The sequence below is a fragment of the Serinus canaria genome, chromosome 19, assembly GCF_022539315.1.
Source record: "Serinus canaria isolate serCan28SL12 chromosome 19, serCan2020, whole genome shotgun sequence".
NCBI classification, from domain to species: Eukaryota; Metazoa; Chordata; class Aves; order Passeriformes; family Fringillidae; genus Serinus; species Serinus canaria.
Window position 1 is genome coordinate 1,970,246 of NC_066332.1, and position 12,254 is coordinate 1,982,499.

General features: G+C 39.9%; 1 protein-coding gene across 8 annotated transcripts in view; it reads left to right on the forward strand.

The window, feature by feature from the left end:
- BCAS3 (BCAS3 microtubule associated cell migration factor) overlaps positions 1-12,254 on the forward strand; it is a 293,578-nt gene that overhangs the window by 45,720 nt on the left and 235,604 nt on the right. For all 8 annotated transcript variants that reach the window (XM_030232182.2, XM_030232183.2, XM_030232185.2 and 5 more), the window contains exons 10-12: positions 1,269-1,345; positions 3,024-3,107; positions 8,361-8,531. In XM_030232182.2, the coding sequence (XP_030088042.1) occupies positions 1,269-1,345; positions 3,024-3,107; positions 8,361-8,531 (332 nt within the window). The remainder of the gene's footprint in view (positions 1-1,268; positions 1,346-3,023; positions 3,108-8,360; positions 8,532-12,254) is intronic.

The window sequence follows — 12,254 nt, forward strand, 5'->3', positions numbered from 1 at the left end:
CTGGATGTGTGTGGATATCGGGCTCCTCTCCCTGCCGTGGGTGCAGAGCAGGGTCAGGGTCTCCTATCAGAGATTCAGAAAATAGAAAACTTCTCTGGCTGCCTTTGGGGTTTATTTTTTATTCGGATTTTAAGCAATACACTGAATAAAGGTTGTGTTGGATGTGTTCTGAAATGCAGTTTGCCTGTGCTCCTTCAGCCCGGGATCCAGGAGCAGCTGCCCAGGGCTCCTTTAAATCACACACACATGTCTGTAAGGTCTTCAATATTTTGTTCCTTGCCCAATCAGGGAGAGGATTTAAATTGCTAAATTGACTGTATTAGCCTAAGAGCTGATGAAAAGTGCAATTAACCATTTGCTTGATAGCCTCCTTCTTCCCCCTGTTCTTTCCTCCTTATTTTTTCATGTAAAAATGCTTATTTTTAAATACAAATTATTTGTTTTATTTCTAAAAAAATTATTTTACTTATAACATTTTATAAAAATACATATTTAAAAAACTTTATATTTGAAATGCCATTTAATGTGATTCATTTTAAGCCTTTCCATGTTTTCATTCACAGCTGTTTTGTCTAAGAGGTATTTTCTTATTTAATCCTCAGGAAAAATTATCTTTTCTACAATAATTTTTACCCATATGTGTAAATCTATTTTTAATGATAATATAAAGGTAATAGAAAGCAGGTGAACAGTGGAAATCTTGCCACCAATTTTAAAGGAATTACAAATTTTCCCACTGTGTAAAGAAAAGTTTGTGCAAAAGTATTTGAAGAGACTGAGGGCTTGTATAGAGAATTGTAAAATTCAAAAGCATTTTGAAAGACTGAGGGTTTGTATATAAAATTACTAAAAATGAAACCAAGAGCACAATACAGCCTTTCATACAGTAAAAATCTAGAAGAGGTTGAAGTGAGTGAATTGTTCACCAACAGAAAGGTGTCAGTCAAATAAAATTAATTAAAATGTGAAAAAACAAAACCAATCGAGTCAAACATCATTAGTCCCTCACCCCAGAATGTCATTTTTGTATCAAAATGGCTTTAAAAATGCAAACAAAAAGAGAAATGAATATTTACACATAATTAAATGTTCAAAATAGCTCATCTAACCACAGCCTTATCTCTAGAAACAAAAATGCAAGCATCCACTGAGTGATATTAGCAACTGCAAGGCTTTTGTTTAGACTTTTTGTTTTCTTGGCAATAAATAAAATTCTTTGGAAGAAGTCATTAAGATATTTCTTAATGTTGCTTTTTTAAACTTTGCAGGCTGCTATCCTTGTCCAGGGCCAAACATGAATCCTATTGCTCTTGGAAGCCGTTGGCTTGCTTATGCAGAAAATAAGGTAAGGAGGGGTTTGATATCAAAAAATACTTCTAAATTTTGTATATATAGGGGGGAAAGGTTTTTTCCTGAGACCTTTTCTTTTCTATGTGCAAAAGAAAGTCTGTAAGAGGAGTTGCATTAAAATGACAGTCCCAAGTATTTTAAAACATTAGGTCTTTACTTTGCACATTTGATTTAATCTCAGTTTAAGAACTTGGAAGGCAGAGAAGACAGCCATCAATGTGTGTTTTCAGTGAGGTAACTCAATAATCAACCCATTTTGTGCTTTAAAAGTTTAAAGCATTTCATTACAGGCACTTCTGAAGGTAGGTAAAAAAACACTTCCTAAATTCTCTTTGGGGAAACTGAGTCAGGGGAGAGGCTGGGTTTGTCTGAGCCAGCACAACAATGCACTCTATGCATTAAATATAACAGCATTAAATTGGCCACTTTTGAGCAGCTTTGAAAAAGTTGAGCTCCAAGAAAAAATAAATAAAAATTTTAGGCTTTTTCTCTTCTTTCTAGAGACAAAGGAAATAGATTTCCAAGCAAAGAAATGATTATTGCTTTTACCCGAGGAGCAGTTGTGTATTTAAAGCTTGAAGTGAAGCCTAAATTCGGCTCCTAATGCCTTATTTTGATTTCAAAGCAGATGTTTTTTCTCCCTTCCACCTGTGACTGGAGAAGCTGTTTCTAGAGCTGAGCCAGAAATTATCAGAGGCAGATTTCTAAAATCTATTTGTGGTCACACCTCCTCCAGCACAGCTGATTTCTTCCCCAGTTCAGGCCTGCCTTTCCTTTAGTGCCACACCTTGCTGATGCTGGAAAACCCAGCCCTGCTCAGCATGGGATTTAAAAAGTACTGCTGCCAAAATATCAGCAAAAGAATTGTACCACAAAGGGAATTTAAATGGCTTGTGTGTCCCCAGGTGAATTCACTGTGGCCTTCCCTAGTTTAGGTGTTTTTATTTAGATATTTAAATATAAGCAGGACAGAAAACTCTGTAGAACCAAATACATTTTACAGTAATTTTAAATTTTCTTTAGCTCAAATAGTTAAACAGGCAACGTGTCCTGTGTGCAAGCAACAAAACCCTTTTTTTTTCCTTATTTTGCATAGAAGCACAGATTCTATTGTTACTTCGGGTTCAAAGGCAAAACCTATTTTTGTAGGGTGATGGCAGGTACAAGAGTCTTGTTTTGATTTATTGATTTTGAAGGCAGGCAATAAAAAGCAAACCCCATATACATTCCTTTAATCTATTAAATGCAAAGTTTCAAACAACTCTTTTCCTTTGTCATTTCTTTGCTTGCTCGTCATAAAAAGGAGGGGAAAGCCACACTCGGTGGATTCTTAGAATGGCTGATATTTAATGTTACATATACATGGCTAAAGCTTTTGATTATATTTATTTAAATTTATTTGTGGTATTGCTGCCAGACCAAAAATCCCACCATTTCAAAGTTTATGAATTCTTAGTGAGTACTCATCTGGTAATTGAAAACTGGAGCGGGGGACGCGACAGTCTGGGTGGCACCCAGAAGATTATAAAAAGGGGTTAAGTGTCTCAGCAGGGCTTTTTGCTGTTTGTAGGAAAAAACACACCACTGTACATGATAAATAAGAGCTCTGGTAATGGGTTATGGGTTTGTGTAGTTTAATAGTAGTGACTTGGTTGCTGTCTTTCTTCTTGTAGCTGATCCGATGCCATCAGTCCCGTGGTGGAGCCTGTGGAGACAACATTCAGTCTTACACTGCCACAGTCATTAGTGCTGCCAAAGTGAGTCCATCATCTGCCCTGGGAGAGCTGCTCCTGGAACATAATTATGAGGTTTCCCTGCTGAATTGGGCTGTGTGTCATCACCCCCTCCCTTGCCTGAGAGGAGAGCACACTGAGAGCCCTGCAGCAGCAGCACCGTGCCTGCCCTCCCCATCCTGCAAATCTTTGACCAACTGTAGCTTTCCACAAAGTGTTTCTGTTTCTGAACTGATTTGAAAAAATTTCATTTATTACAAACAGCTATTTACATTAGAGGGAAGTGACAGTGGGATGGATTTGTATAATGGCTGTTCGTAGTGGCACTAGTTTATATGATTAGAAATCAACATTGTGAATTATTGGTCTTTTAGCATCATGAAAAGTGACTTTACAAGTGCCTGGTGCTCTTTGGACTCCATCACACCCCCATTATGTGTTTTGCTCTCTCTGAAGGGTGACAGCACAGTACTGGAGCTAATTAATTACCTTCTTTGAAGGTTAGAGCTTATTAATGACTGTTTACATATAGGTTCCATTGCCTCGTTTTTGTACTTCAGATGATGTTATAAAATCCCTCTGCTTTCAGAGGAATGTCTGGGCTTTTGTAGCATCAAAAGAAGTTCATGGCTTGGAAAAATCTTAAACAAGACCGAGCACAACTTTTGTTTCACTGTCTCCCTCCCAGCTCCTTTCCTTGCTGCAACAACAATTTCTTTTTCTCACACACACTCACACACACAGAGTGAGTTTTGGCACCGTGGGGTGAACTCGGTGCTGATTACAAGCTTCCCTTGTAACCACCAGCCTTTTCATTTCTGATATGTGCAAGAAAACAAACCTAATAATAGGAATGAAATGACAGCGTGGGACAGAAGGCTCAGTGGCACCGAGGAAAACAACAGTTAGGAGAAGCCACAGAGAGAGACACAGGGCAGGCCAGCTCATGTGGAAACAAAACAGAAAAACAAACATAGTCCATCACAATCACAGTGTGGCCGGAGAAGGAGAAAAATCACAGCTTTTTACATTGTTGAGGGGAGCTGGAATTGCTCCTCTCCTGAGGTGATCTGCTGGATCTTCGTGTACTTTCACCATCAGCACAGTTAAAGAGGTGTGTGGGGAAATCTCCCCAAATTCCTTCAATCCCAGCATCATGAACATCTTTTCTATAGCACAGATAAGTTTGAAAAATTGAGTGGCTTAGTGTGATCAGCCACAGTTTGGATCAGATGTGGCAAAATCCTGCAAACAGATCAGTGTAGCTGATGGCCTTCCCTGCTGAGTAGAACTAGCAAGGGATCACAATCCAGAAATTCTGCTGTTAAGCTGAGTTTATCACACTGAAGTAGTGCTATTGCATCATGTGAGTAGATACTGAAGATAAAATGTGTTTATAATCATAGGAAAGAAAAGATTGTTAGCCTCTGTACAGAGATAAACTCCCAGTGAGAGTTAGGAAAAGGGATAATCCCCAGGGCACGGGCTGCTGCTGCTCTGTATTTGCACAGCACATTGCTCATGCTCCTGCCTGTTGGATGTTACTGTAATAGACAAGATTAATACTAATATAGCTTGAAATATTTGCATGATTTGGCTCTTGAGGAGTGTCTCAGCCTTAGTGTATTAATTTGTTATCCATGAGCATGCCACAGTAAATCTGCAATGTTTAATTTATTAGTGATTTCATTGAGTCTTGGCTTGCTGTCTAGCAGGTTTTCATCTCTGATAACTGCAGGGCTGACTTTCTTGCTGGCAATAGATGCTCCATATATCTCTGGCTCTTTGTCCATTTCATTGCCTCACCGTCAATTCACTCCTTCCTTATTTAATTCTTCATTTATGAACCTTCTTTTATGCTGTTGTGTCCTATCAGGGGTTTGTAATTCTTTGCTTTGATTAGTGCAGGAGCAGCTTTTTGGGAAGTGGATGTCCTTTCCTTTTCCCTGCAGTGCTGCTTTTTGGTTCAGAAATGGTTCCATTAAAGTTCTTGTTTTGCCAGGTTACCTTGGGTTACAGCCTTTTCTCTGGTTGGTTTCCAATTTTCTACTGAAGTGAAAGAACCTTCCTATGAAAGAGAAGGAAACAGAGAGCTTTCAGCAGGGTCACTTTGGAGAATTGCCTTTCAGATCCTCTCTGGAAGGTCTTGGTGGCAGCACAGAATATTTTTTGTAATAGTTTTCCCTTTGTTGACCCATGTCCTGGTGGGGCCAGGGGTTTGTCCTCAGTGAGAGCTGCTGCTCTTGGTGCAGCAAACAAATTTCCTCCTTAATCAAATCACTTGGGAGTTATTTGGCAAGGTCCCTCTTAACCAAAATCACTGAGGTCAAAGTTGTGATTGTGCTCGTGGCTTTCTGAGTGTTCATGTTCTAAAAGCTTTGGTAGTTTCTGGCAGAAGAATTTTGGGAAGCAGAAAATGTGTGAAGATTCCCATTTGGATGAATGATGAGTGCAGATAAAAATGGATGTGTTTGGAAAAATGAAAGTATCATTCCTTAGAGGTGTTGTAGAATGCACTCAGTGCATGCAGACAGGAAAGTCCCTTCCATGGGATAGAGATTCTTTTCACTTGAACAAACAGTGGCATGGGCACAGAATTTCTTTCAGAATAAACCCTCTTATCCCTTTGTTCAAACTGAGTGTGAGGCTCAACCTCTCTGTGTTGACACCCAAGGCAGATCTTTTTGATGTCTCTTTCTGCTTTCTATAGGTTTTTCATTTGCAATGAAATAGATAAAATGTATTTTTTATGACAAACAGGAACATTATATTGTGTTGTCACTAAAAGGATTCAAGGCCTTTGTTGGAACAAAGCATCCTAACAGGCATTGGATGGTGCATTTTAATTCTTTTCATCTAATTAAAGTTGTACTTACTTCTCAATTAAATGAGGTATGAGGGCATACCTCTATTTTAATTCTATATATATATATATATTTCTTTATATTCAAACAGATGTGAACAGTCATATTTTGGATTAGATAGGGTAGACATGAGCATATAAATAATGTGTGTTTCTGCACGCTGTGGATCATTGGTTACAAAAGAAACTGCACCAAGTATTTTAATTTTATTTAGCAGCAGACTTCACTGGCGGGTTCCCATCAGTGACAAAGGGACTGGGACAGTGCAAACTTGAACCCATTTCATTTAAAATGTATTTGCTCTGTCACATGTCTCACATCAAATTATAAACCAAGTTCTTCTCACCTCATAACTCCTTTGCTTGATTCCTTCTCCATATCTTTTAATCCCGTACTGGTAAAGTGATTTAGCAAAGGCTGCATCTGTTTTCTCTTGTTACCTGATAACTTCTTAATGAGGACTAACAGCTTATGTGAGAGCAAGGTCATTAGCCCTAATGGATGGAGGGGACAGCTGATATGGCATGGGAAAGGTTAAAGATTACCCCAGAAGTTTTTGCAAATATACACAGCAGCACAGGGCAGTAAGTGCTGTAATGGTTCTGCACTGATATTTCTGAGCTAATGGCCTTGGCCACATCTCTGCACACCTCTCCCTGCTGCAGGCCCACGCTGCTCCCACACTGCTCATTTCCTTCTAGACAGTGTCACTTTATGGTTGGTGCTTTGCCATCCCACTGCTCTCATTGTAAATAGTAAAGATATTTTCTAAACCAGGTCAGTTACAGTTTTTAGCCTTTTCCCCTGCCCAGGTATTTTGCCATGTGCATTTACAGCTTTATAAACTGAGAACGAATCATTTTCTAGGATTTTAGCTATTGGCCAAAAATCTGCCTTGTCAGTTTTTGCCAGGAGAGCTGGAATGCATCCCTGTGATGGCACTGGGGCTATTTTAGGTTTATTCCTCAGCTGTCAATATCTGCTTTATGTTACCTCTCCCAGCCTCCTGAGCTCGCCACTGGTAAAACCCGTTTTATTCTCCTCTGCCGTAGCCGGGTATAAAAAGAAATAACAAGAAACAAATGGCAGGATATTACTAAAGACTTTAAACCCCCAAAGCCATTGCTGTGCTAAAGGCCTGGCTCGATTTTAAGTGGAAGTATCTCCATTAGCATTAATGGGGTGAGTCCATCAGCAGAGGCATCTCAGAGGTTAATCAGCCTTCCTGGCTGGCCATGGCCATCGATACCGTGTGGCGCCTGCTGCTGTTGGCCCTTCAGAGGCTTTCCTGACAACACACTAACAGACTTTGTGTAAGTCATTTCCCATGAATTATTAAAACAAACGTTTGGCTGCTAATTGATGAACACTAATGTGTTTTCTAATCACTGCAGTTTGAGATTTTAGCACTAAACAAAGCAGTTGCAATTGATTTGTGGCTGCTTCTTGGTTTCAGCCTGGGATCTGGACATTTTTTTCTTTTTCAATTTAGCAGGCAGCTTAGCTTGTCTTTTTAGTTAAGAATTGGCTTGTTACAGTGTCATTCCATTCTGATCTCTTTTGCTATTTCTTATTTATATTGCATAATAAATCTGCTCAATTCTTTACAGGCCAATAAGGCACAGTCCTTGGTTCAAGGAGAAAATATTGAAAGTTGTAGTTGGGCTTGTTTTCCTTTCAGTCTGTATCTCTCCTACTGTGTCCACTCTGCCTCTTTCTCCTAATAAAATAAAGCAAAATAAAAATAATCTTCAGCATCTTTAGCTGCTAAAAGCTGGTGCAGTGAATGTGTTTTCAAACCCCTGTCTGGGAAGCATGCAGAGCCTGCAAAGTCCCATTCCTTGTGCTGGGATGTGCCTGGGAGTTCCAGGACTTCGAGGGTGGCATTTTTAATTTTCCTGGATTTGAGTCTCATATTTAGTTTTAATGCTTAATTACTGAGTAAAAAATGAGTGTGTCAGATGTAGCAAAAGACAAATTCTTGGTCTGTTGCACTGTGCAGAAGACAAAACTCCGTGAGCTTTAGGGGCTGTTTGTATTTTGTGTGAGCAGTACCCTCCTCACACCCATCGTGGCCTCGTCTTTGATCCTTCTGACCGTGCACGCTGTGGGAGTAACTAAAATCAAAGTTCAAAAAAACCCCAGCACTGGAATACTTAAAATGCAAACACATTAAAGTATTTGAACATTAAAATACTTCTTTTTTCAATAATGCTTTGGCGTAATTGACTTCCAAAAGAAAGGTGAATTCTTCATTTGTTAGCACGCCAAATTTTTTCAAGCTGTTTTCTTGCAGCCTTTTGCAGCAGATACACCACTCCTAAAAAAATCCACTCCCAGAAAGAATCTGAGCTGAACCCACAGCACAGCCCCAAGCACCATTTGAAGGAGTTTTTATTTCCCTTTTTTACAGACAATAAAGACTGGGCTGACAATGGTGGGGAAGGTGGTGACCCAGCTGACGGGGACGCTGCCGTCGGGAGCCACCGAGGAGGAAATCCTGGCTCACAGCAACCTCCGCAGGAGTCCCCTGGTGCCTGGCATTGTCACCATCATCGACACCGAGACAGTGGCAGAGGGACAGGTAACAGTGTGCAACAGCCAGAGCCTGCATGGCCACCTCACTCCCAGGGAAATCCTTTATGTGGTGGTGGGAGTGAAAAATGAACCGGAGTTTCGCCGGGGCGGGGAGTTTTACAGAGCTGGGATAAAATCCTGTTTGGGACTGAAATGCAGCCAAAATATATATTGTCCTTGCAGCATATTTATGTGACACTTTGACAAGATCAAGTGTGAAGTGTCACATTTTGTCTCCCCAACACTTGTTCCTAATTGACATTGATTGATGCTGATCAGTGGAAGTGGAGATGGAGTCTGATGATCTTTATTAATACACAACGGGGCTGGAGAGTGGGGTTGTTTGGGAGTGGGGGGAATTGTTGAGTTCCAGGCCAAAAAAAAAGATGGGAGAAGTTTGGTGTGAAGTAAAAGTTATAATTTTATGTAAATCCCAAATGCAGTCAAGAGCACAATGCTGTTTTGTGAGCATTTGCACTGCTTTATAACAACAGAGTAAATTTCCTGTATATGAGAATACGCAGTGCAGTGCAGCAAGAAGAATAATTTGTTACAAACTCCACACCATCATCAGACAATTTTGAAATTGCTGGATTTTCCTGTCTTTATGGCAGGGAAGATATCCATGTCTTTTTTTGTTTGTTTCTACCACTCATTTAATTTTAAAGTGCCTGGTCCTGGATTCAGTGTTTATGCAGAACTCCCACACACTTCATTATTCTGTAACTAGTCTGTGAGTTGTTTTTTTCTCATGGTCACATTTATTGAATTTAAAGCAAAAAAAAGCCTCCAGTTTTTTCTTGTTTTCCCTTATCTTTGATGCTCATTGCAGGTAAGTTAGTGAGGTATTAAGGACACTAATAAGTCAAATATTTAGCCAAGTTATTTTATTTTTTTCTTGACAAGGAAATAAAATCTTTTACTTGAAAAAAATAAAAAACAAAACAAAGAAAAACTTTGATATGGTTGTTCCCTGAGAATTAATTTTGGAAGTATTTAGCCAAGCAACGTTGCATTGAAAGGGAATTGTTCATAAAACACTATAGACATTTTCTTCCATAATTGAAATAAAAGATCATAATGGAAAAAAAAATTAGGGTCTTACAGTCAGGTTTTAAAATAATTCTGGGATTTGTTTTGGTTTCCAGGAAAAAAAATAATTCTTGGCTCTTCATATACAATAAGGAAAGAAAAAAAAGGACAAATTTGACTTCATAAATTTCTGATGAAGCTGTTTAATGTGGTCATTATTTCTGCTGGTCTCTGTCTGTGCTTTGATTCTTCTGCATAGCCTAGGGGGGAAAAATGATAGATCTTAGGTTTTTAAGGCTTGTTAGATATGATTTAGAGGTTTTATGAACTTGTCCTCTGACCCTAACAATAGTAGGGAGCTATCAAAGCCTAAAGGGCACTCCAGGAGAGGAGCTGTAAAAATGATAACGTTTGTCTTGTCCAAACCCTGCTGCTCTAACATAAATAACCATCAGCTCTAGGAAAATAAGTTTTGTCTTGAATCTCTAGGAAGTTGGGTATTCTGATTGTCTGTATTGCATTCATATTTTTGTGATGTGAAGTTTTTAAATGCTGTTAAATTATATAATTTATTTCCAGTGCTGCAATTTGCTTTCAGAATTATATTTATTTCCAGGAAAAAAGAAAATAACTTTTCTTCTGCATTGTTAGATTTTCATCATACAGGAGATTTTTTAAACATTTTTTTCTTACTGAAACGTCCCTTTGGCAAAAAGGAAAGCTGATTAAAAAGAAATAAATGCCCTTTGTGCATGGTCATTCCACACTGTGAGTACAGAACCTTCTCCTGTGGGGGGTGTCCTGGGTGCCCCCTGTCCCTCTGAGCCTTCTCCTGTGCCTCCAGCTGTGTTTGCAGTGGAAATGTCAGGGTTTTGGGAGGTTTTGTGCAGATGTGAGCTGGTAGATCCTGGTTTTGGCAGGGATCTTGGCATGTGCCAGGAGCCTGGCAGGGATGTGATGCTGAGTGCTGGCAGCAGAATTCCTGCAAGGAATGCCAGTGTGGATGGCACTTAGTGCTGCCTGGGTGACCTGGCTGGCTTTGGGGCAGGGCTCAGGGCAGTGTTTCAGCACCTCTGCCCTCTCAAGGAGGTGAGAATGTCACTGAGCTCCTGGTGGCTGCCCTGGGCTGCAGCAGGCACTGCAGCATGGAGCTGGTCCCTGCATCTCTGACTTGGTTTTACTCTCCTGTGAAAATCTCTTCCTGGGAGTGGTGACCTGAGCTCCATCCTCCCTTGGCCGAGGTGCAGGGGTGGTGGGGCAGGCTGGGGGTGCCAGTGCTCTCTGCTTTAGGGTCACTGTCTGTTCCAGTGGATTTTCTGAAGTTTTACTGGTTTATAGAATCACAGATTCACAGAATCAATATGTTTAGAAAAGACCTGCAGGATCATCAAGTCCAGCCTGTGACTGAATCCTGCCATTCCCATGCAACCAAATTCCCAAATTTGCTCATTTTTTGAATCCTCCCAGGGATGGGGGCTCCATTTTCCTGTGGGGGAGCTCCTGTTCCAGTGCTGAAGCACTCTCAGTGAAAGGGTTTTTCCATGTTTTATCCCCCCAGTTTTCAAATTCCTGAAAAGAATCAACAAACCCTTCCTGCCTGGTTTGGGATGTCCATGGCTGTGCCCATCAGGCTCTTCCTCCTCTCACTGAAAAACCCTGAATTTAAAATTCCAACCAAATATTTTCTGGGCTAAATGAACACTTGGAAAGCCCTGAAGCCCATTCAGCAGGGGTTGCTGTGTGCTCACACAGCTTCCAGCCTTGTCACAGCAATTTCAGAAGCAGGGAGGAATTCTTTTCCTGTTATCAGTGCCCACCTAATATAAAATAAATCCCTCACCTCCTTCAGGTCAGTAAAGATTTCTATCACCTGCACATCCTGACTAAGAATTTGGGTGTTGCAGTGAAAGATACTTTTTCCAAGTAATAAAATATGCCTGGAAGATAAGATTAATAAATGTAAGGCAGGCAAATACATCATTTTGGAGGAGAAATAAGAGCTTTTTTTGAGTGGGGAAACTTTTTTTTTTTACATAAATGTGTCTAAAGTTTTGTAAATTGATGATCCAAGTACTTTTTCAGTTATTTCATGCACTGCACACAGGTTCTAAAGATGGATTGAGCTGCTCTGTGCATATGTACAAATATAACAATTTCTGTGCCAGGAGGATGATGAAGGGACATGTTTTGGACACAAACCAGAGGGCTAACTATAATTTTCACTAATTTTTAATAATTTCTCCCATTTCCAAGGCATTAAATATGAGGGATGTGAGAGGGAGCTCGATGTGTCTCATTCACTGCCCTGTGCTGCCATGGCAGAGGCTGAACTGCAAACTCCCCACAGAAAAATGCACAATTTAAGACCAAAGAACTCTCCTAATGTAATCTTGCAGGATTAAATCTGCAGGGAAAATATTTTTAATAAACCTTGTGAATGTAGATATTGCAGTAAGCTCTCATCCCCAGCAGTTGTTTATGTGATAGCTCCTACTTTCAGAATTGGTGCTACTTGAAGAAAATTTGAATTATGAGGTAATTAAATAAATGCAGAGGAATGCAGAATTATTGACATTGGCTGTCAGGAGATATTTGTAAAAGGAATAAAAATAATTATCGAGATGCCCAAGTAACTTTGTGGTAAACCAAAATATGTTAACAAGGTTGTGTGCTTGTTTAAACTGCCTTCTAATGAAGT